This window comes from Glandiceps talaboti, chromosome 16, assembly GCF_964340395.1.
Source record: "Glandiceps talaboti chromosome 16, keGlaTala1.1, whole genome shotgun sequence".
Taxonomy (NCBI): domain Eukaryota; kingdom Metazoa; phylum Hemichordata; class Enteropneusta; family Spengelidae; genus Glandiceps; species Glandiceps talaboti.
The window spans coordinates 14,129,012-14,156,452 of NC_135564.1; the positions used below are offsets into that span (position 1 = coordinate 14,129,012).

General features: G+C 34.5%; 1 protein-coding gene across 1 annotated transcript; it reads right to left on the reverse strand.

The window, feature by feature from the left end:
• Nucleotides 1-1,212: 1,212 nt before the first annotated feature.
• Nucleotides 1,213-27,071, reverse strand: LOC144447585 (TBC1 domain family member 24-like). Its single transcript, XM_078137661.1, has 9 exons — nt 26,714-27,071; nt 19,773-20,077; nt 17,336-17,437; nt 5,938-6,031; nt 4,947-5,038; nt 4,191-4,355; nt 3,178-3,336; nt 2,188-2,390; nt 1,213-1,451 (listed from the first exon to the last, which is right to left on the reverse strand). The coding sequence occupies exons 1-9, from the start codon at nt 27,006-27,008 to the stop codon at nt 1,310-1,312; spliced, it is 1,557 nt and encodes a 518-aa protein (XP_077993787.1). The 5' UTR covers nt 27,009-27,071; the 3' UTR covers nt 1,213-1,309.
• Nucleotides 27,072-27,441: the final 370 nt, after the last annotated feature.

Consider the following 27,441-nt stretch of genomic DNA (forward strand, 5'->3'; position numbering starts at 1 on the left):
ATGGAATGATTCCTTCCCTATCTGACCACACTGTCTTTTATACATCAACATAATATTATTGTGTGCTATATTGTGATGCATCTATACTACAATACCTAGCTACAATGCTGGGAATGTATTCTGCAGTATATCATAATGTAAGATACATCACATGCCTTACCATACAAAGTTTATATGTGCAGACTCAAGGGTTGTGCATGCACTACTCAGGATGGTTGTCACCAGTCTGTACAGGGCGCCCTCACACACTGATCAACCTCTTTCACCGAAGCAGGTCAGTGAGGGCGACAGAGCAACACAACATATCTTACAGTCTAGCTAGGTTGTCATCTGGTCCCTGGATATTCCAGTAAAAACTATTTCTGTCATTGATGCCTTTCAGTCTTTCTTCTATGAATTAAATTCTGACTTAAACAGGTGTCTTTCAGCGTTTCCATCATTTTAATGATGGAAATCAGCTGTTAAACTGACAAAACAAGCCAAAAATGCCACATAGAAAATGTGCCTGAAATACAGTTTATAAACAAGAAGAAATTTAATGTTATTCAACCACCACGAATAGCATGTTAATTTAAACATGATGTCACATCTTTGGATTCTGTTTGCATAGCAATATCAGATTATACACTAATTACTGGTACTTAGTAAATAAGACTCTCGAAAAAAAAATAACTAGGTAAATAAATAGACCCTAACTGTTAAAATTGTAGTGACATCACATTCATGATAATTGCAGTGAGCTAAAAGTAAGCTTATACAGTATCATTACTATCTAGCTGGTGTATGTATAATTATGTTAAAGTGGCCATATTGATGAGGATTGGGCGTTTATTTTGGATTTTTAATTTATAAAACATTTTTATCATGGCTTCCTACTTGAAAAAATCAATGAAATACAACATATGCCAGGTCCTTGTTTGTAACTCAATGCACTGCAAATGATTCATATATGTGTAAAATGTTTGTAACTGTACGTATAATAACAAACATTTTACACACATATCAATCTTTTGCAATTTATTGAGTTACAAACAAGGAATTGGTGTATGTTGTTTCACTTTGATTTTTCAAGTAGAACTCTATGATAAAATTGTTTTATAAATTAAAAATCCAAAATAAATACCCAATCCTCATCAATATGGCCATTTTAAATCATACAAAATCTATGAAATACTGATAATAACATAATTTACTTGAAATTTGATATGACTGTTCCATATATATATAATATGGCACCTTTTTTTGAATTGAGCAGTGGAGTGTGGTTATATATGGGGTTATCTATCGTTGCATGGCAGTCGTTGGATTTTCATATATGATCTCTGAAACCAATTACTTCTACAACTTGGCTGATAAAGTCAGTTTCACAGAGTGGTGGATTACCAAATGTTAGACTTTGTCCTGTCATTCCTTTCTCCAATCCATTGTAAATATACAAAGCATCCATACCACTGTAATACAGACACAGACAAGAATATCTATGTAAGACACGTGTATACAGGAAAGTGATACACATTGGAAATCACAGATTGAGGTATTTTTCATGTCTTCTATGATGTGACTGGATTAGTGTTATGATATGAATGGGAAGAGACATGATATTTTATTTCTCACGTATTTGTAGAATAAATGAGAGAGAGAGAGAGAGAGAGAGAGAGAGAGAGAGAGAGAGAGAGAGAGAGAGAGACAGACAGACAGAGAGAGTCAGACAGAGACAGACAGACTGACAGACAGACAGACAGACAGACAGACAGAGATAGAGACAGACAGACAGACAGAGACAGACAGAGATAGAGACAGAGATAGAGACAGAGACAGACGGAGAGAGATCAACACAGACAGAGAGACAGACAGACAGAGAGACAGACAGACAGACAGACAGACAGACAGACAGACAGACAGACAGACAGAAACAAAAAAATGACAGAACTACAACAACATATACACAAACAGGGAAAGTGGGGAGACTGATTGAAAGGAGAAAGAGGAGAAGAAGAGAGATAGCACTATATTTCTTAATTGTTCAATGTCATGTGTTAGATATAATATAGTGGCAGTCTATCCAGGATACTTCTATAAAATGAAAATATTAAAAATATCCAATATATGGTGTGTGTGTGTGTGTGTGTGTGTGTGTGTGTCAGTATGTATCTGTGTACATGTGTGGTATACTTCACATCTACTTACCCTCCACCTATGGCAATTGCGTCAGCTTCTGTTCGCATAAATAATGAGGAAGCTCTTGATGTATCGCCATGGATACCAACCCAGTCATATTTCTTTTCAGTTGGCGTCAAAGTAAACACAAAACACTCTCCAGTTCCAAAATAACTCTTTCCATCAGTATTTGACCTATCACTCCACATGGTTGATAAATAACTACCAATTACCTGCAATGGTGACAAAATATATGAATATGGTAAAAGTTTCCAGACGTGGCTAGGAAGGTAGCCTAGCTCTTTTAAGCTTGGTTCATTTTGACTTTGTCTTGCCAACACACTCACTTAAGACTTTTGCCAAATGATTCTGTATTTCAACCTAAACTTAGAGTGCAATTTCATAGACCAATGTCTCAACCAACTTAAAGTCCAATAAAGACACCTTTCCCGTTGATGCTGGCTGATTCTATGTTAACCACACAATCTCTATTCTTCTCAATTGATTCAGATCATGTGATGATGTCACTGATGTCATTTGACACAGCGAGTAGATTTAAAACCCAGTAAAAATTTCTGGCTCATTTTCTAGCTGGTGCACCATTAATTACAGTATAATATTGAATTCAAGTATTAAAACTCAGTGAGTGTTGAGAGGATGTATTCAAAATGACTAGTAACCAAGTGAAGTTTCTAGGCTACTAGGAAGGTGAAATAATATTGGAACTGTGTAAAAGTGTGAAGCTGTCTTAGAATAACAACTGAACAGATCTAAATTATTATAATATTTGACGTCTTGTTCTGTGACTGTTCATTTGCGTTCTCTTTAGAGTTCTCTCGTAAGTCCTCATAAGTAAATCCAGTTATCTGAAGTTGAAGACAGCTAATTTCATCTTCTAGATCATTCTTGTTCTGTTTTTCAATAACTCGTCTGACAAAACAAAGTGAATTTCAGCTATGAGCAGTATGGTATGTTGGCCTCTGTTGCTTATTCTCAAAATAAAAAAAAAATTCAACTAACCTTGTCGGAAGTTGTTTTTATTATTAGAATAGTTGGTTCTTCGTCTTCACATCTATTAAACATACCACGTATACTACTGCCATGTTCTTCTGTTGTAAAAAGCAGTACAGGTTGTTTGACAGCCATTCTGTCGGGAAGCCAACGCCAAATTGTCTGTAACTATTGATACAGAGATATATTGTCAAATAGTATATGAGATGGACGTATGCAAGGTCCTCGAAATTGACAAAGTGAACGTCAAAGTGCTCAACGCTCACTTTTGTTGAAAATGGCAAAGTGAGCGTCGAACTGCGCAGGGAAGTGCTCAACACTCAACGTTACATACCTGGTAGATACTTATAAATTCATCTAAGCTGCCATCTTGAATGGTGCATTGTAAGATATGCATCATTCATTAATAAACAGGAATCCATCACTGTTTTAAACAATCTGTCATGTTCTTTGTAGTAACCACAATAAACTAGTTTTCATTATCCAGACTCTTGCAGAAGCGCTACCCTTTATTGATCAGCCCTGATTAAATATTACCACATCTACTATGTATGTATATTCCCACAGGCCTTTGCATCAGGGCATGCTCGTTTTGGATTTCAAATTGGCCATTGGAGTGCAATCCAACTTACTGGTATTGTAATCTAACATCAGAAGGTTGCCTAGTAGCAATCAAAAGTTATATTATAGACTGTCTAAGATAGTAATTAAAAGTTTAATTATAGACTGCCTAAGATAGTTATTAAAAGTATAGAGTGCCGAAGATAGTAATTAATTTTTTTATTAAAACAACAGATGAATGTAAATACAGAACAGCTGTCACGCATATTTTGTATGGCTGAAAATTACAACTGGGTCAAAACGCTTAGAGTAAAAATGTACACGTGTGATATTCTAATGATAACTTTAATACACACAACATTTACCTGTGTGTGCGACTACCATATGATAAGTTGATATCTGTAATGGTGTTTCAGTAACTTTATCACTAAATTGATATTTTATAACTACAAAACACTTACCTGTGTATGACTAACACATGATGAGTTGATATCAGGAATCTGTAATGGTGTAACTTTGTCACTGAAATGTTTCCGACCACTGCTCGTTTTTCTTAGGTTTAGTTCATATCTGTGTTGATATTTGTTGACAACTGATATTGACAAACCTTTGATCTTGAAAGCAGTCTGTAAATAAAATATATACAGTATTTTGACTGCAATATACTTTGTTGGATACATGTATTCTCCCTCCTGTTGACCTCTGCACCAAAGGCATTCACATAATTATGTAGTACGCCCTCTCATCCAGCAAATTATTGACCAATCAGGACCTTTCTTCCTTTCTAAATCTTGAATGCACCAAAGGCATTCACATATGAAGTACGCCCTCTCGGGGCCAAAACATACTATCATCCAGCAATTTATTGACCAATCAGGACCTTTTCCTTTCTGAACCTTAAATGCATCAATGACATTCACATACTGAAGGCATTCACATAATGTAACACACCCTCTAAGGGCTAAAACATGCTTTTATCCTGGAACTTACTGACCAATTAGGACCTTTATTTCCATTCCAAACCTTGAATGCACTGAATGCATGCATAATGTATGCAGCATGCCCTCACATGGCAAAAGTCATTTCTTCCTTAGTTCTGATCAATGCTAGCTCCATACTGATAGGTGAAAGTGAATGATTATAATGTCTAAAATCTGACTTTTTATTCATAGTGCATTCACAAGCTATCTTTCCCCTTTAAGCCACTGATTACGTACCTTTAGAAGTTTTACAGGTGATACTGGTATATTGCCAACAAAACTTTTGATCTGTGAGATATGTTCACTTGGTTCAAGATTCTGTGTTCGTCCTAAATTAATATACAAACGCATAGACAGTTTTTCATGAGGAGGTGGCAAGATGTCTGTTTCTAGAAGACTTTGAAAGAAACAATATACTATGAATTGTAATGTAATGGTAACAGTGCCATAAAAAGTGCAGAGGATATTTAATAAATCACACATGTAATATTGATTATAGTGGTGATGTAGTACAAATTAGTGAAAATGAAATTTAATGAATTGCAAGTATGAATTGGAATATAACAGTAACTTGACATGGGTGTGAATGAGTTTGAATGCACCGCACACAGAAAATGGAATGTAACAGTAACATGCAAATAAGATGTGATGACTGTATAAAATGAATTACACCTCCTCCCTCCTACACACATGCACGCACGCATGCATGCACGCACGCACACACACACACACACACACACACACACACACACACACACACACACACACACACACACACACACACACACACACACACACACACACACAATACACTGTAAAAAGTGTAAGATATGTCACCATGGGCATCCTTACCATCCCTTCCACTAACAGTTTGTGGAAAGGGATGATAAGACCACCCCCAATGGCTGATCATTCAGTCTACCCCCATCTCCACCTTACCCAACACACAACTACAAAATAAAATTAAAGTTATATTTCATAGTTACTGTAATGAACAAAAGGTGTGATTGAGACCTAATGTATGATGAAAATGAAACCAAAACATGAACACCTACACATTAGGTTAAACAGTGGTTCTCATTATTTCCTTACCATACCAATAATTTATGTAAAATATACTCAATGTCAAGATTATCTACCATGTCCTTACCTTGTGTATATGTCATGTACACTATAATTAATGCTAGGGCCACCCTATAGAGTATTTTGTAGTCTAAAATGTCCTTACCTTGGGTGTGTTTCTTGTACAGTATAATTATTGCTAGGGCCACCCTATAGAGTATTTTGATACCCTCTACAAGGTAACAGTCCATCATTCTCACCTGTAAAATAAATATTTTACAATTAGAATATAAATTCTGTTGGTGAAAAATGATAAAATGCTTCAAAGAACTATGCTATATATAATTTTATTAGAACTGAAAGTTATTGAAATGATTGATATGCAGGCAAACAAAAAAGGGAGATCTCTGTGTCATCCTTGCATCAAGTAGTTTTGTAATCTGTTAAAAGAGTGAAACACAAATTCATGATTCGTGCTTTACATATACTTGAAGTTAATTTTAAAATATTTTACACATTGAGGAAAAAAGGATTTCTGGTTCATTCCTACATAAGTAGTGTGTGCCACAACACATAACAACTTGTTTATCAATACATTATCATATTAATTTTTTTTAGAAATGTACAAAATTCATCTTGGGAAAACATATAGTATCTATAAAAGTAAGGTGAAATGGAAGATTAAAAGTACGTTATTTCACATTTATCCTGAAATTATCAAATGTTTTAGAATAAGAGAGACAAAATAGAAAGTATATTATGGTTTCACGAATCAACTAGACAGTGAAATATAGTTATTTTGGAATGCCAGATTTGAAATTATTACAACATTTCAATCCACCTACTACGGACCAATGTATGCAAAGATATACAAAAGTTTTGCATAACTCGATTACATATTGAAATATAGTCACTTTGGAATGGCAAAATTTGAAATGACTGCAATATTTCAATCTATCTACTATGGACCTTGTTCACAAAATTTATGCAAGATACTAGTATACAAAAGTTTTGCATAATTTGATTACACAGTGAAATACAGTTACTTTGAAATGGTATATTTGAAAATGACTGCAACGTTTCGATCTATCTACCAGGGTCCTTGCCTACACAAGATACGCTAAGATATGCAAAAGTTTTGCATAACTTGACTACATGGTGAAAAATAGTCAATTTGGAATGGTATATTTGAATTGAAATGAACAACTCAATCCATCTACTATGGACCTTGCTCACACAATGTATGCAAAGACATACAAAAGTTTTGCATAACTCAATATCGATTTATATACATAGTGAAATATAGTCATTTTGGAAGAGTATATTTGAAATGACTTTAAACGGTTCAAGCTATCTACTACCACTGTTGTTCACACAATATTTGCAAAGATGCGCAAAACTTTTGCATAACTCAATTACAGTGAAATATAGTCACTCCATCATGAATGACAAATTTTACATTCTTGTAAATGATTGCGATGTTTCGATCTATCTACTACCGACTTTGTTCAGTCACATTATGCAAAGACATACACAACTTTTGCATAACTCAATTACATAGTGAAATATCCGTCACTTTGGAATGACAGATTTGAAATGACTGAAACGTTACGGTTTCGATCTATCTACCAGGGGCCTTGCCTACACAATGTATGCAAAAGTTATGCATGACTTAAGATAAGCCATGTGTTTTCAATTTGATTGGAGCAGTACTCTGACATACAAAGATAAGAAAACTGTACAAGTTATTTTATATTTTCCCTCTGGCATTGGGAGATAAGAGTTCCTATTATACAGCCAGCAGTGATGAATGAACCTTCCTATAGCAGTTTTCCTGCAATGTCAACTCATACAATATATATGCGAAATTCTGACATTTTCAAAATAATGATCCTTTAATAGGTGAAGGCATATATAGTTTTAATGGAAGACATCCTCTGTATACAGACCATGTCTAATACTCATTTTAAAACAAATTGAAATTGAAATGTGACTACTAAAATTTTAACCAATACACACGATAATTTGATAAGCTGCGAGTTTTCGACTGTAAACTGTTATGTTAGTCTTGTTCACTCTATGATAGATGCCACTGTTTTATTAGTAGCACTGACAGCAATTCATTTGATGTGTCAGAAAACATTATTTGAAATTTCCTAAATAAATAACACTGAGAATCAATTTTCTTGTGGAACACCAAAATTTGATGTTCTCATATTACCTTTGCTATGTGGTGATTCACAAGCAAAGCTAGGTTTTTTATCATCTTGAGCCATAACAACAAATTTTACACTGGGAACACTGATAGTACAGTACATTCTGTCAAGTTACATTACACAGATGGTGTATAGTAATAGTATACAGTGTTTTTGATAGTTAGGTTTGGAAAAACTGGTACAGAGAAGGGTAAATTCAGTAACACTTGCACATGGTTTGTCCAACACATTGTACAAGAAACCATAATTTTGGTGGGGAACCTGGTAAAATAACTCGGGAACTCAGGTAGATTTTTACCTACATACCATACCACCCATAGCAAAATCATTGGTAGGAAACCTGGATAAAATGACTAGGAACTTGGGTATATTTCACCTACTTTACCAGTAGCAAAATCACTGGTGGGAACTCAGGTAGATTTGATCTATACCTACCATCCACAGGGAATCACAATAAATGACTGGGGAACTCAGGTAGCTTTTACCTACTTAAAACCTGTGGTAAAATCACATGTATTAGTTATAGGAGAAACAACACTGGTACTCAGGAAGAATTTACATACTTAAAACCTGTGGTAAAATCACTTGTAACTTACATGTAGTTGTTGGGGAAACAACACTGGTACTCAGGTAGAATTTACATACTTAAAACACCTAACAAAAAGACTCAGTCTGGTATATATAATAATATTATTACATAAATTATAACAAGATTTTGATTTTTTTATTTAAAAAAATTTTAGTAGATTATTTTACTTCACAATTAACAAGTAATTCAATCCTGACAAACACACTAATTTACAGCATCTCATCCCTAAACAGAACATGTCAAATAACTATCATCCTTCCATTACATAAAAATGTCTGAATGAAACTATACTAATACTATACTATGTGCATTCCACAGTACTAGAATGTCTACTGGGATATTGCATTCTAAAAATAAAATGTCTGAAGTCTAGAGAGCCTCCAGATGTGTACAGAACAGAGTACCCGAGATCAGAGAATTTTCAACATCACAAGCTTTGGAGTGTAGTGAAGCGTATGATAGACTTCCATTTACCAACTATACAATAATTGTGCTTTCATGTTTCAAAATTGAACATTATCAATTATTTAATGACATTTTTGATCCGCTTCCATGATTTAGTTTTTTATTCAGTCTCCATTTTTATCTAATTTGTGCTTCTTCCATTATCCAATCTTGCCTTCAGACATTTTGTTCAGCGTAAGCGCTCTCTCTCTCTCGGTCTTCTTTAATATTAATAACCCAATAAAATCAAATTTTCTCGTTGGGGAAACCATGCATGTTTGCAAATATATTTTGTGTCTATGAATTTCACAATCTAAATTCAATGGCTGATAAGAAATTTCACATTATTCCCAGTAAAATATATATTACATTTATAATTTTTTACAGAGAACCTTGAACCTTGTGAAATACAACATTTTTAATTAAAATTCCTGAGTATATGAATAGGTGAGCATAATTTTGCCACCTTAATTACATCTAAAATCAAGATATTTATATATATAAAATTACTGAAAAAGACAAATTTGAACTACTACTTTTGGCAGGAAATGTACACTCATTCTTTGGCAGGAAAGTGGTTGGTAAAATATTGACATCAATATACAGAATGTTACAACTGTAATATAGAGTACTTTATACATGTATGTATGCACTTATAAAAACTGTCTGACTTGAGTGAACAATAAGTCAAGCACAGTGGTGGGGCTAATTTTTGGTACGGATGGAAATACACCATATCAGTTTATATGGAGAATTACTGAAAATGTAGCTGATCAATTGTTGAAAAAATGAACAACATTGGCAATGATTGTTAGTGCCAACAATCAGCTCTTATCACTATCCCTATGTAATCTATGACATACAGAAACCCCATGGTGAATGAGTGTAATTCGCAAGTGTGGCAATGTTCTTTACAGTCATATTTTCATGACATTAGCAAGTGAAAGTGCAGCATAAAAGTTTAAACACTACAAATACCCCTGAGTACCCACACTAGAATTCATGTGGCACAGGGTTCTCTTATTATTACAATTTACATAAGTTTAATATCCAAAACAGCAAAGTTCTGTAAAATCATACTGTGCAATCATGCGATTTTGTGTGCAAGGAATGACCGGACTACATTTGCATACAATTTGCATACAGTTATGCAATAATGCATTCCATTGCAAGACAGTGCAAAAACCACTAGTACATGTACTATGCATGCACACTGGTACAATTTATCATTGGTAAATACATCTTGTATATGTACATGTACAATATATGACAGTGTGATATATAATATCAAGTAAGGCTATTGGGGTATTTCCAATAGACTCAGACTAATAAAATTCTGTATCTGCTTCATTTGATAAAATAAAGCTTTTACAATCTGGTTGACAAGTACAGGAATAATGTATTGATGTTTATGATAAAAGCTAGCCATTCTAATCTTATTTGAATTTCACAATCTCTTTAAAAATCAATACTCATCCATTTACATTTAGTTTCAAGCTACACTGCTGCCTGCCAATTTTTCGCGTCAATAATTTCACAAATTAATACATGTATCATTTTGTTACATGTACAAGTACCAGTATGTACATGAACAGTTTCGATCTCATTGTTGTTTTAATTGGTTTATAATTCTCAACCTTTGTAAAAATTGGTTTTCGATATCAGGTTGTCAGCTCATGTGCCTCACACCACTGCAGTTAAGGGTTCGAACTCACCCAGGGAGGTGCTCAGTTTGACACCAGTTTGCTGAACAATGCACATTTTCCCACAGGGAGCAAGGAGCAGTGTTACAAATAAATAAACAAACAGACAAATAAACAAACAAAAAACAAATAAATACACATGCATGCATGAGAAAATGAAATATAATTTTAAACTCAGGAATAACTATCTATAAACATGTATATATGAATATACAGGCCTGTATCAGGGCTTGAAAGTAACTTTTTTTCTATGGTCGTCCTAGTGGGCTACCGATTTCAGAAAGTGGTAGCCCAAGGATGATGATAGGGTATACTATTGAATATACTACATGTTTGTATATGTATCTACATGTATATACTCATCCATACAAACAACACAAGGGGTGTGACTGGATTGGTCTGTAGGCTCATGCATAGTTCCCATCCCTCATGTATTATTTTGCTAACAGTTTAAAGCACCCTGATTGAATATCAATTTGAATTTGGTAGATTTTTAAGATAACTGTAATTCGTACATCTGGGTACCCTGGTAATAGGAAGTGTAGAAATCTGTGTAACCTGAGTTTGGATTAGATTGTCTTGCAGCCAGCAAATGAATTTGAGTATTTACTGACTTTCAGAGATGTATTTGAATAAAATTTGCCTAAAGTATCAAGAGAATTAATGAAAACTTGAGACAAGTCCTTTTTTTTAATCAAAATGATCGATGTATGTGTATGACCTGGAACAGATATATGCATAGAAATAGAGTAACTCAAACACACTGTATTGTTGTATATATTGTAGCAGGTAACATGTACAGAGATATTGAATACAAATATTCCTAAAAAAATCGTGAAATAGTAATTTATCAAACCAGAGATTATCGGTAGTCATTTAATCAAAATATTGATGTACAATGTATGTGTACAATCTAGAACTGATATATGTATATAGAAATAGAGTAATACAGTTGTCAGTAATGTAGCAGGTGACATGTAGAGAGTGATTGAATCAAAAATTCCCCCAAAACCATGAAATGTTAACAAACCAGCGATTACCAGACAGTCCTTCTTTAATCAAAATCTTGATGTATGTGTACGATCTAGAAATAGATACGCACAGAAATAGAGTACCTACGTAACGTAGCAGGTGATATGTAAAGAGTGCTTTGAATACACTATGCAGGTCTATCTGTGGTATTTGACATGACAGACATGTCTATAATTGTAAATCCTACATACATACCAGAGAGACATAGTTATTACACTGTAATCCCTACTGACAATACAGTACATGTACCACTCAGCTGTACACCAACAACATACAATCATATTGGCTTGCAATTACTATATTTCAAATGCCTCTTGACACCATTTCTGATTTTTTCCTTTGTTCTTTTTTCACCATATTTTACCCACTAATCACAATTATTTGTAATCTTATGCCTCTTGATACCATTTCTCAATCATTTCTGATTTTTTTCCTTGTTATTTTTTCATTTTTTTGCTGTTAATTAATCAAATTAAAATTGCATGTAATCCATATGCATCTTGACACACTTTCACTGACAATTCATTTTGTTCTTTCTTTTTCCCCATGCCCTTGACTGCATTTCTTAGTTATTTCCAATTTCTCCTTTTTTTTCTTTCCATCACTTACAAGCACAAATACAGTTTCAATTTCAGTAACTTTGGGGCTCACTTTCAGACATGAACAAGGTTGTTCTAATTACATATCAGATATTCTTTGTAGTGAAGCATGAACTCTATTTCAAGTTTGTGGAATTGAGAGCGTTTATTATAACCAAATGTTCACTCTAACAGAGTTCATTATGAAAAGGTTACAAATACATACAAAAATGTGTTTCTGAAATTCTCTTAAAAAATACACTCAATAAGACTATACCCAGTAACTGATATGCTGTATCTATTTATTCATTTTATACTATTTACTACCCTCTAGTTACTTTGCTTTAATTATAACATTCCAATGTCTGTAAGGGGTCAGACTCGACTATGCTGACTCCCATTACCTAGTAATCAACCTTCGTATATTTTACAGTTCACATTGTAAAATTTTATTTCTTAATACGGGTAGTAAAACTCATGTTAAATATCATCATCATGTGATACATGGAGCATACATGTTTAGTTACACTAGACATTAAAATATTTTTGACATCTAGCATGGAATACAGGCTAGATATTCTACAATCTGTATATATGTACATCTGGGTCAGTGGCTTATTATATAACGTGAAAAAATTAATGATAAAATGCTTTTTAACAGAGATTATATTTTCATCTTTCTGATTATAACTGTTTGAATATCTAATACTTTCTATGCCACTACTTGACAATTACTTGCATTATCTCTTTTGAGAAACTGCTATGCAGCTATAGTGAGACTGACTGTCTTGTCCAGCCCTATCAGCCTTCTCTAAGTTCTCATTCCTCAACCAGTGTGTTACACTGTTAGGCGACAGCATGGTAAACGACATTGTATGTGAACAGACTACTAAAGTAATTCTTGTAAAGGTAACAAATTCCATCACATTACATGTATCTCTTAAAGAGAAACTGACAATGATACAGAGTGAATGTCATATTGCCCATTATCTCTTTTGGAAACAATAAACGCAATGAAAGTCATGAAAACGTCACTGTCATCATACATGTATAATATTATTTCTGAAACTGTTAAGAACTAACATGTTATCACTATCTATTTCAGAAACTAACACACTTTAATACAATACAGTGAGCTGTGAAGCTCTTCTATAAGCTATTGGAGAAAATAAACACAGTGATGAGTATGAAATTGTCACATGCCATCATATGATACTTCAGAAACTGACAGTGTTAGTTGATATGAACTAACATGTTATCATATCATCTATTTTCGAAACTAACACAGTTAACCCAGTGATAGTTGTGAAGCTCTTATATTAGCTGTTGGAGAAACTAACACAGTGATGAGTATGAAAATGTCACATGCCATCACATATCTCTTATAGAAACTAATGCAGTGAAAAGTTGTAAAGATGTCACATTATCGCTTGAATACAGGGTACATGATGAAGAGTAAAGTTGTCACACATCATCACATATCTATTGGAGAAATTTACATAGTGATCATCATTACTAGGTATTGTATGCCATAGCATATCTTGTGGAGAAACTAGCTAACACAGTGATAGTTGTGAAGAGCTCATATTATCTCTTGGATACATATAGTAATGAACAATGAAGATGCCACGTCATCACATATCTGTTACAGAAATTGACACAGTGATCATGATTATCATGGTGTCATATGCCATAACATATCTTGTGTAGAATCTGACACAGTGAAATTTGCGAAGTTGTCAAATGCCATCACATATCTCTTATAGAAACTAAGACAGTGAAAGTTGTGAAGATGTCACACTATCTCTTGGATACACAGTGATGAAGACTGAAAATGTCACGTCATCACACATCTTTTATAGAAACTGACACAGTATTGATTGTGAAGATCTAACATACCATCACATTATCACTTAAGTTATAGAAACTAACACAGCGATAGATGTGAAGATCATGCCACAAGTCATCACATTATCTCTTACACAATCTAAGACAGTGAAACTTGTGAAGAGCTCATATTATCTCTTGGATACAGTTATGAAGAGTGAAGATGTCACATATCACATATCTCTTATAGAAACTAACACAGTGATAGTTGTGAGCATGTCACATGTCATCAAATTATCTCTCATGGAATCTAAAACAGTGAAACTTGTGAAGAGTTTACACATTATCTCTCGTGGATACACAGTGCTGAAGAGCAAAGATGTCACACGCCATCACATTATCTCTCACGGATACACAGTACTGAAGAGCAAAGATGTCACACGCCATCACATTATCTCCTAGACAACGATGGCATTGTAAATGTCAAATGCTACATTGCAATCACTTTGATGTACACAGAGAATTCACTTTAATTCTCACAAAGTGTACAGAACACTAGACTTTACATTTTTCTGAATACGTTGAAATCAACCGAAACACGTTCCTTCACGTCTAAACCGACATATTCATACAAAGCATGTTGACTCTGTTATGTAACATAGTCCATTCAATCACTTATCAATCTCATTTCCGAGTATTCAACATTAATATATTTTTTGTCAATATATCCCCAATTCAATCAAAACTAATATCTCATCTCTTAATTGCCAAATATTAATTAATATTTTTAATTAGCAAAATTTTGATAAATACCATGTCTAAAATAGATAAATCTATAATGCCCAATTATTGGACATTTATTTTTCATTTATATCTACTAAAAATCCCTGTAATAGCTGTTAATTAACTTCTATTCGAAATTCATCCTACAAGGATCTGTTTACACGATGCCATTTTTAAAGGAAATCGCAAATATTTTGTTTTCCACCTTTACCGTTTACAGAGAGACGACAAAAATGCGTATGAAGACACAACCACAATCTAATTCCTAGCCAAATTACCAAAATGTCATCTCTATTCTCCATCCTTCTAACCCGACCCACCTAGTTTTTCACGCCGACCCCTATACTTTTTTTTAACATATTCGAGAAAAAAGGAATTAAAATTGTGAAAATTGTTAAGGTTAGTCTCACAAGAAATAGTGGATGCGGAAACTGACATCAACTTAAGAAGACAATATAAAACTATTTTTCCAATCTGTAATGGCTGTACATCTGATGAAAAGAAACCAATAACACAGAGACCATATGGAAAACAATGGAAAACATAACTACCTGAATTAGACATTCCCATATGAAAAATATATATAAAAATATTATACAAAAATAAAATAAAAAATCTACCAACCCCACCTATTCTAAAATTGAGCGTAATCGGAACCACACAATTTTTTTTGTTAGGTCTAACCTACAAACCATAGCATATATTATTATATTTATAAATAAATTATGAAAATCTGACTCCTAGTGCCAGGTTTAAAATCTTTTTACCCTCCATGCAAATATAATTATACAATTTATGTGACCAAGGAACCAAAAAAACGTAAAAACCAACAAATTCAAGTGAAATGTGTCACATTCAGATATTTGTGAAAATCCTGTGCTTACAAAATGATAAAACATAAAAAAAATAAAATCAGGCATGTATATTTGAAATGTGATGAGAACAGATTAGTTACAATTTCATTATCTTCTACAAACTGAAAAAAGTACAGGTATCTATGTACATCCCTAGTATGGCATGTATATACTGACAAACTGACAAACTGAAATCAAGAAAATCAAGTATGTCTGTATGTATGTATATATGTGCAAGCAGTTGAGTAGACATTGATTTGCTAGCAGACACCTCAAGTTTTTTAATCAGCTGCAGTACGTGACTACTTGCATGTTGTCACTGATCTTTTCCAATCGTCTATTATATTCACTAGTCAGTGAATGAATTGGAATTAAAACATCTCTGTGTTGAGAGTTCACCTAATATTTGCTGGCAGTATCTCTCTACACTACACTATATATATCATAGCGCAGTATTGATTTGTATCACAGCATTCAACTGTGGCTTAGTATGGAAATCAATTTCCACTCCCATCAATATCCTTGTACGGTTGTTATGATGATAACATAGTTATGGTTGCCTTGACAACAAAAAAGGTATGGTTGCCTTGACAACAACAACATACAAATTTCCTTTGCTTATCATGCATCTCTACATTAAAACTGTATTAAAAGGTACAAAAAAACGATAAATCACTACCCCATAGTAAAAATTAATGTTTCTGAAGGAATATATAACATGTTTGTGCAAAATTCTTTATTAAGATGCATTAGTCATAGTTCGTAATCTGTGATGTTAGTCATTCAGTTCAGGAAATTAAACAGCACAGACATCCTTTCCAAATTCATAAACATTTATTATAAGCCAAAGGGCTACATTTGTTTTTCATTTTATGCTTCAACAAAATTTTCCTTTGAGATTTGTTAATTTATAGATTATATAAAAATATACATCATGCGACATTATCTTACGACTCAATCTGTATACTGCATTCTTTCTAGTAAATATGGTGCAAAATGTATTAATGTAGGTAACATAACAATCTACCTGGGTTCCACAGATATTCTAAAATTTAGCAATTATGGAAATCCATGTAGAATTCACCAGGTTTCTCCCTCTGTGACCAGGGTTCCCAAACCTTAGAAAAATACACTGTACTGACTGGATACGACATTAAAAGGTGACAGAGGCTTATTGTATCTTAGCTACATTATCTATACTACAGTGACCCAGAAAAGACATTTTTTTACCAATCCTGCATCGTGCAATATCTCTAAAACAGGGTTAAAAAGTGAACTGGTCTGGCTTAGACGAGGCCTTCGCCACACTGAAGTGAGGCATTCTGGGAAATAAACAATGTTAGGAGCTTCTCCTTTGTTCTCACAGGTGACTTAAACTTTGGGCATTGTTTCATTGACATGTGCAACCTCCTATCTTTGTTTGCTTCTGATAAAATCTTGCCCCAAGTGTCCAGCAGGCCTTTTCTAAGACAGATCGACCTACAAGTTTGCACACTGTCCATCCTAGGGGGTTTTTTTTTATATAAAAATTGACTCACCAAATGTGTAAATGGCAAATATTTAAAAATCCACCACATCCATTCATTGTAAATTCCATGATCACTGTCTGCTTTCCTACAGATATGCTGGTGTGCTGCATCCTGTCAAAATAAACATATCAAATCAAGTCACTTTCATGCCCACTGTCTGCTTTCCTACAGATAATTATGTTGATCTGATGTACTGCATCCATTCACTTTTATGTAAATCACGTATGTGTTCTGTGTAGACCATCAACAGTTGACTCAACACAAAATTGTCAGATTTGTCATCAAACTAGAGAGTTAGGGGTAGCATTAAGTTGGTGTGATGCAGTTAGGTTAGTGATAAGAATAGTAAGGGCCCCCTAACCTAAACCTAATTAGTATTATTGATACTGACTGGACACATCGTCGTAAAAGATGGCCTGTTTACGGCAACATTCTTAATGAGCCTCCCACAGGAGGTGGGTGTACCACTATATATTTCGAAATGTAGTGGTAGAAATAATAACTGGTTTGCGAGAATGACTGGACACTCTTCTCCATGTGACCAGTTTGAGTCAATTTTGTAAATTTGTCATATACATGTGTTAATATTAATCATTCTTGATATGTTTAACATGACATCCTGATATTCACATGTCACTAGGAAACACCTTTCTGACTGGACAAGACACTGTCATCGCAAATTAAAAACAAACAAAATGGCAGCCAATCTTCACCATCAGTGAATTTAACTACTGATGAATAATTTGAATATTGCCATTCATGTTATTTGTGTTTAGTGACTGACACTCATCTTTCAACTCTTGTCACTCCATGGACGTAATACTTGCAGTGATAAAAATGAACAAACAGGTGATTTCAGGTATAAAAAAACACCTCATAGCACTGTCACAGACCCTGACCATTACATATAAAAATTAACTGCACATGGCTTTCTAGACTAATCCTACACTTTTATTTCCTCATGGGAGTAATTTCCCATATTAACCTGATATTATTTGTCCTTGCGCATAGTGACAATCTTCTGACTTGCGTCACTGCATGGAAATGTCATGAGTTGTGATTTGAACAAACTTACAGGTAATATCAGGTAATAACCTCACATTACTGTCATAGGCCATTACATATCAAAAATCAACTGCTTACAGCTTTAAAATCATCCAATACTTCCCTCACGGGAGTAATTTCCCATTTTAACCTTTTATTCTTTATACTTGCGCATAGTGACAATCTTCTGACTCGTGTTACTACCCGGACTTGGCACGAATTGTGATACGCACAAACTTACAGGTGATTTCGGGTAATAACCTCACAGTACTGTCACAGACAGCGTTTGGCTTTTAAATCCAATACTTCCCCCTCATGGGAGTCATTTCCTGTCTTTTAAACGTTACATTCTTTGCATTTTGTAAGTTAAAGCTGTTATGGTGTCTTACGGGAGCTATGACTTCCTTGCAATCCCTCCTTCTAAATATTAGATCAATTTGACATAAAGGAAGGCATTTAAGTCAGTCCCCTGTGAATTATTCAGAATCGGAATCATGTAATACTCAGTGAATGATACTGACTAATCTCAAGATAATGTCTGCATCTAATCGAATGCTCATTAAAATGTACTTAAATGGGGAACACAGGTGAGACTGGTTTTATCATAGCTGCATTTCTGTCTCCTTAGGGGACCCAAAAAAGTCATAATTCTACACTGTGCGAACTCTCTAAAATAGTTACAAAATTGGCAATCTGGCCTTCTGTACACTGGGGGTGAGGCACTCTGGGAAATAAACCAAGTTAGGAGCTCCTTATCTCTTTAACCTTGCCCAATTAATGCCACAGCTATAGCCCCAGTGTACAGAAGGCCTCTCTTCTAAGCCAGATTTGCCAATTTTTATAACTTTATTATAGAGAGCTTATACAATGGAGAATGGCATTTTATCAAGTAACTTCAGAAATGCATCAACTTTAATTCAATGAAGTATGTGCGTCAGAATTATGTCATGCCTGCTTCTGTCACTTCCACATATATTATGCATGATGACATTTCAAATGCAACTATATGGGGAAGCAAAAGACACATGCAAAGACTGGATGTGATGCATTAATTACTTTTGTGTGTCTAGTTTACTTACAAATCACTTCCTGACACTACAGTACATCATACTTTTTTCTTTTTTTTTTACACATTTTTCAATTTTCTGCAATTTAATTCTGAGTTACAAAACCAGACTTGGACTATATTATTCCCCATAGATTTTTTTCAAGTTAGTACGAAAACATAGTAAATTTTTTTTTTTTTAATCCAAAATAATACACTTTTCTCATCCATATCCACTTTCGACAAAATCAAAAATTAAACTAAATATCCAAAATAAATACCCTTTTCCCATCTACATAGCGACTTTCAACAAACTCTAATATTCACAGAAAATAACAAACTACATTATGTACTTACAGCATACTTCTTTGCCAGATCATTGAATGTCAAAACCGATGCTTGGAAGGCTGTCCTGGTCTGTGTCATATACCTGGGTGTTTTACTAGCCAGTAACTTGGCCAGACTAGCATAGCATTCTTCCTCACTCATATAGTGCAACAAAAGACTGGCTACAGCTGGCAGTAGCGGACAATATGTGATATCAGTATGTACGTGTTCTACTATACAAAGTATCTTCTTCACCAAGGATCTACCTTCCGTACCAAGGGCATATGTCATTATATACCCATTGTCTATAAAAGCCGGTATGTGGGTTTGCCAACCTGAAACAAAAATAGAAAATATTGCTTGAATAATAACATTTAGATATTCTTATAGACAAATGTAATAATCTTTAGTCAAACTGGATATTTCATTGAGGCCCAGTTCAGATTTGGATTGAAATTTAAGCATGAAAAGCACTTGTCTGGTTGAATTTTAAAATGGTTGGTCCACAACAAATAAATAATCCTATGTAATCCTCATGGCTCCAATGACAAGATGGCACTAATACAAGAACATGTGGATTGAAACCCCAGCCTTTCAAACCCAATGTTTGAATCCCACAGTCTTAGATTACTACTATCTTAAATAGGATCATCTTTTATTCAGAACAAACATTTTCTAAACTCTGCAGATAATGGATTGTTTTTTTTCAGATCCATATTGAAATCCTAATCTGACAATGTAAATTATTGACAAACTACTCAACGTAACTTGAAAATCCACTATATTAATTAAAAACACTTCAGTCGGTATTTTACTAGTGATATGAGACTGAGAAGCACCTACAGATCTGAAACCTTCAAGTCATGAATGACAATATAACCACAGTCTATAACTGAGGCCTCATTTTTGATTACAATCCTGCAGATTACAAAACACACACACAATTATGTCATAGTTTTAATATAAAACTTGTTTCAGAGCAAACCAACATCAACACATGTTATAAATATGGTTGAGAATACTCAAACAGACATGATAATGGAAAATGTGTGTCACACCCAAAATATTCACAGTTTCGTTTACCAGTGTTATAATGTCATTTTATATCATCTATGTACATCTGATAGTGTACATACATACTAGTTACTCAGGGTATGATTCAACATAGTTTGATTACTATACTAAAACATGCAGTTGAAATACAAACATATAAAATTTTAAAAATTATCCATAAAAAAGGTTACAGATTGCATGACATGCCTAACCACAATTTATAAATATTTCATGATACAAAGTATATATGATGGTACAATCCTATTTTAATAATAATTGGAACATATCATTTACTACATAGTAAGTGGTGACCAGAAAGGCAATGTTTTAATTATGACATCGTAATTATGGGCTGTGGTATCTATCTTTATAGTTGTAATATCATATTATGAGATGAATGGGTTGTGGCATGTGTCTACAATTACGGTATTGCGATCACTATACACATGGTGAAAGGACTTTGCCAGTGGCAGCAACATGTATATTGTATCTATATTATAATACAATAATTGATGTCACAGTGGCATTTAGTGACGGTGACCCAGGGCTCGAATTTAATTATTGGGCTTGGTAGTCAAATTTCTCCAAGTGAACTGTTTCAGCTACAATTTTCCATTTGTTTCCATTGGTCTAACAGACTACAATACTATACATTTAGTAGTCTAGATACAATGTTTAGTAGTCTATGTGTCCTGGACTACTGCTAATTTGGTAGTCTAGATACAATATTTAGTAGTCTATGTACCCTGGACTACTGCTAATTTGGTAGTCTAGATACAATGTTTGGTAGTCTATGTGTCCTGGATTACTGCTAATTTGGTAGTCTAGATACAATGTTTAGTAGTCTATGTGCCCTGGACTACTATTAATTTGGTAGTCTAGATACAATGTTTGGTAGTCTATGTGTCCTGGACTACTGCTAATTTGGTAGTCTAGATACAATGTTTAGTAGTCAATGTGTCCTGGACTACTGCTAATTTGGTAGTCAAGATACAATGTTTGGTAGTCTATGTGTCTTGGACTACTGCTAATTGTGATTTGTTTGGGAGTCTATACGCCCTAGACTACTGCTAATTTGGTAGTCTAGATACAATGTTTGGTAGTCTATGTGTCCTGGACTACTGCTAATTTGGTAGTCTAGATACAATGTTTGGTAGTCTACGTGTCCTGGACTACTGCTAATTTGGTAGTCTAGATACAATGTTTGGTAGTCTATGTGTCCTGGACTACTGCTAATTTGGTAGTCAAGATACAATGTTTGGTAGTCTATGTGCCCTGGACTACTGCTAATTTGGTAGTCAAGATACAATGTTTGGTAGTCTATGTGTCTTGGACTACTGCTAATTGTGATTTGTTTGGGAGTCTATACGCCCTAGACTACTGCTAATTTGGTAGTCTAGATACAATGTTTGGTAGTCTATGTGTCCTGGACTACTGCTAATTTGGTAGTCTAGATACAATGTTTGGTAGTCTACGTGTCCTGGACTACTGCTAATTTGGTAGTCTAGATACAATGTTTGGTAGTCTATGTGTCCTGGACTACTGCTAATTTGGTAGTCAAGATACAATGTTTAGTAGTCTATGTGTCCTGGACTACTGCTAATTTGGTAGTTTAGATACAATGTTAGGTAGTCTATGTACCCTGGACTACTGCTAATTTGGTAGTTTAGATACAATGTTTAGTAGTCAATGTGTCCTGGACTACTGCTAATTTGGTAGTCAAGATACAATGTTTGGTAGTCTATGTGTCTTGGACTACTGCTAATTGTGATTTGTTTGGGAGTCTATACGCCCTAGACTACTGCTAATTTGGTAGTCTAGATACAATGTTTGGTAGTCTATGTGTCCTGGACTACTGCTAATTTGGTAGTCTAGATACAATGTTTGGTAGTCTACGTGTCCTGGACTACTGCTAATTTGGTAGTCTAGATACAATGTTTGGTAGTCTATGTGTCCTGGACTACTGCTAATTTGGTAGTCAAGATACAATGTTTGGTAGTCTATGTGCCCTGGACTACTGCTAATTTGGTAGTCAAGATACAATGTTTGGTAGTCTATGTGTCTTGGACTACTGCTAATTGTGATTTGTTTGGGAGTCTATACGCCCTAGACTACTGCTAATTTGGTAGTCTAGATACAATGTTTGGTAGTCTATGTGTCCTGGACTACTGCTAATTTGGTAGTCTAGATACAATGTTTGGTAGTCTACGTGTCCTGGACTACTGCTAATTTGGTAGTCTAGATACAATGTTTGGTAGTCTATGTGTCCTGGACTACTGCTAATTTGGTAGTCAAGATACAATGTTTAGTAGTCTATGTGTCCTGGACTACTGCTAATTTGGTAGTTTAGATACAATGTTAGGTAGTCTATGTACCCTGGACTACTGCTAATTTGGTAGTTTAGATACAATGTTTGGTAGTCTATGTGCCCTAGATCATATAGACTACTACTAATTTCAAGCCCTGTTTGCTATAGTTATGATAATTAAAGTACAGTAATGATGAGGGGTCTGTGACATCTATAGTTTTGATATGAAGTACCATCAACTAAATGTAAATTCCTTGTTTGTCGTCTGCATGTGGTTAGGTTTGTTGGTAGATTTAGAAGAAAAACACATTTCGTTTTGCTCAAATTTCCACGTAAAGGCCATACTTCATACTACTGTAAATGGAAAGACTATTCAAATATCGTCAGAACAACTACACATATCTCTATATATATCATATATCGACATGTAGTTGTTTAAGCAACCCAACTTTGGAATTTGACATTTATATTTCACCAGTGTAGTAGATTTGGGTACATGTACAAACAGAAAATGGATCAACAGAAAAGTGAATTTTACACGACATGCTAGCATTGTGGTTTCTTTCTGTGTTTGTTAATTTTGTCCCTGTCTGCCTGATAGGTTTTGAGGAAATTCAAGGACGGCAAACAAGCTATTTAATTCAGAGCCTTATGATTAATGTTTGAATGGACTATAAAATCTTATTTTATCTGTTAGTGTTATATAACTGATGTAGTGAATAGACTCTGACTGTCAAAAGGCCATACAATCATTATTATTCATAATCATATTTCAGACAAACTGAAGCCCTCTATTGAAACGGAAAGTAGATGTCATCCACTTAACATTGCTACTTAATCATTGTACACATTGATTCTATAGTACTATTAGTGTTAATAGAAAATCTGTGTATTAGTATATCAAGTTTCGTTATGATTAGTTTCTATGTATGATTTGATAAGACAATGTGATACACACATCATATTTAATAGTAACAGATAAGATTACTTGTATTGACGGTATAGTGCATCAAGAGTCTTTTATCAAAATTAATGTATGAATCGAGACATGAATTATCTGTTTGCTAGACTCATCTACATGTATATTTCAAAGTGTTGCTTTATTATTGATACATGTAATGAATTACACATTGTAATACCACCAGGGCTCGAAATCAGCAGTAGTCCTGTGTGCAGACTACCAATACTTGCCATGGGACTACCATAAACTGCAGCTGGTAGCCCACTCAGACGACCACTGATTATGCAATGACTTTAAGAATGGAAGATTTACAGACATAAAAGTATTTTAACAACACACATATTTCCAACAGAGGAACTCTGTTTTCAGTTCAGGAGTATGGGACTACTGGTCACCATCCTTGGGCAACCAACTGGTAGCCCACTATGACTAGTACCAAAGTAAAAAGTTTATTTCAAGCCCTGTAACACTCTTTGCATTTGATATAAGAATGGTTAGATATATACATGATATATTATGCGATATCATGAACTGTGGTAATATAAACCATAAGATATGCGGTTAGAGATATATATCATATGATATCATACAGTATGTGTAACATATTTAGAGCTAGGGCAGTACATGTACCTGATATCTTTGAACCTCCTAACTTGTTTTATTCTTGATTAACAATGCTAAAATTGTCAACATCACTACTAACTATAATACATGGCTACACACTCTGAGAAGTAACTATAATTGTAAATATTGCAAGCTTGTGTTTTCAAATATATACTTTGCCAGTGTTTATTATATGACTAGATCAAGGGACTGTGATCTGTGTGCTAGATCAATATTGCAGGGCTCATACATTATTTAAATTCAACAAAATCAATACATCTTATGTTGCATGAGTTACCAACGAAGAAACTGAATTCGAAACACTGCTTTACTTACAATCTAAAAAAAAAATGTTTGCATCAATAGTAATTGTATAATTTCTAATTTTGAGCAAAGGGAGAAATGCAAGTTATCAACTCGACAATGCTCTTAAAATAACGAAGAAGAATGTGTGTGGCTAGCATAAAGGAATCGGCAGCTATACAAATTGTATCAAAGATTTTTTTTTTTTTTTTTTTTTTTGGGGGGGGGGTGACTGTAATTGTGGATTGGGGAGACGAGGACATTTAATATTCACATCAGAATTAGAATATTCACATTGTGAGTGCAGACACTCAAGTGACACTATATACACACAGACTGTAAGGTCTGCTACCTCCAGACAGATTTATAATAGTCCCATGTGGATCAGAGCGGATAGCATGAACAAGTTATAAACTATGCACCATGAATAGTGCAGTCGAAATGCTACATCATACATGTTACAAACTAAATGTCTACTGTATGTACAGAAACCTGATATTTGGTCCTAAAATTATCCCACCTGGTTATGCATCCCTTGAAATATAAAACCTTCAATAATATACCCTTAGCTGTAAAGAGTTAATTCCCCAAATTACAACCATTTAGCTAATAGTTTGTACTCCTGACATTGATTTGGTTTCAAATATTCAGGTACACTACACACATACATGATACAGTTTGTAAATAACTCCTGTTTCCAATTTGATGCTGGTATTGTCAACAGAAATAGATAGATTTTTAGAGGAGACACAGATACATATACACAGACTACATTTACTTAACAAAAGTTTATATTTATACATCCCCCTACCCCTCCCCTACCCTCCCCCAAATACACATACAGACTGTACGGTCTGCTAATTCTACACTTGGTGAGTCCTAAGTGGATCAGAGCAACAAGATAGCATGACTAAATTATAAAATAAACATTAGATTAGTGTTGTCCTAATTATGACATATTGTGACTAATCAATCATGGGGCCCAATATTTTGTAGGCTCTTACAAGTAGATTTCACCTGATTATTGAAATGTAAAGTTATCTTTTAACCCTATTAGTTACCACTTTTAACCAAACTCAGTTGTCACTTTGTAAACTTACTTGGTTGCTATATGTTCAAAGGGTGGAGAAATGTTTTCTCTATGTTTTAATTTTTATAAAAAGAATCATAACATATTTAGACGTATGTATCATAGGTATATCCCATTTGATGAATTACACTGTTTTGTATTTGTATTTTTTATTTAATGACTGAAGTCTGCAGGTACTTTGAACTTGTTCCATTTTGATTCTTGAACTATGAACTTTAATTAACTTAAACACTGCATGAACACTAAATTTAGCTGTTTTGTCACAGTTTTCTATCCATATGTTAACATTCGAACAACTCATACTTATTTCGCCCTAGTCCTGCGTGCTGACGCTGTAAGCGTTTCGCTCAACAAGACGGAAGGGACGACTTACTCCGTATGCAAGCAGGACTAATTTAGCCTCACCTAGGCTAAATTACGATATGACGTCACATGATATGAGGCAAGTGTTCTGAATGGGAATTAGATGAAATTAGTCTAGTTCCTGTACAGTATCATTACCAAGTAAGTTTTGGTTTAAACAAATATAAACATTTAAAATTAAAAAATTAAAAAATCACAGCATGAAAGTAAAGTAAATTCATCTTGTAGTAACAAAATCTTCAAAATGCGTTCTGGCATTTAATTGTTTGACAACAAAAAAAATATCTCACCTTGAGTATTTGCTGCTGTTTCTACATACACGGCTGCCGCTGCTGTTGGGTTTGTTCGGTTGCAGCACACTTCATGCCAAAGCTTGTGACGTATTGAATGACTTGCAGGCCATTCCCCACCTCTGATTGCCAGTTTCAATCGTTTGCCGTCAGTAACATCGTGCGGTAACAACACGGTAGATTTCGTGCCGTCTGTACCACTCTTTTCAAGTTCTGTCGACGGACTAAGCTCACGGAGTTTGTTTTGGTCCACCCAGTGACTGAACGAAATTAGTTCAGTGCCGTCAGCCGTCATTCTGTTCGCGTTATTAACAGAGTTTTCGCTATGACTGTTACAGACCACCAAAAGCTATATTTCTGCTGACAGTACCAGCATCCAAGTATGAATTACTTCCGGTAACTCCCCTTCGGCGATAACAGAGAATGAATGAAATAACTGACTTCATACAACATACAATATAGCAGACGTCCAAATTACAGCAAAAGCAGTCGCCGACGACAGAAACTGTTATCGACAACCCTTGACAAGGAACGTAACTGATCTTTGGTTCCCAATCACACACTAAAGTGAAGACATCTATATCCGCAGTTGAAAAGTCGACATGCCGTACCTATTTGACACATTCCATCACTTTATGCCGCGGCGGAGGAGCAACCTTCCCACGTCGTCGCCATTTTGATCTAGCGCAGACATGATTAGCATAAACACGTTCGTTTTTTCTTTACTC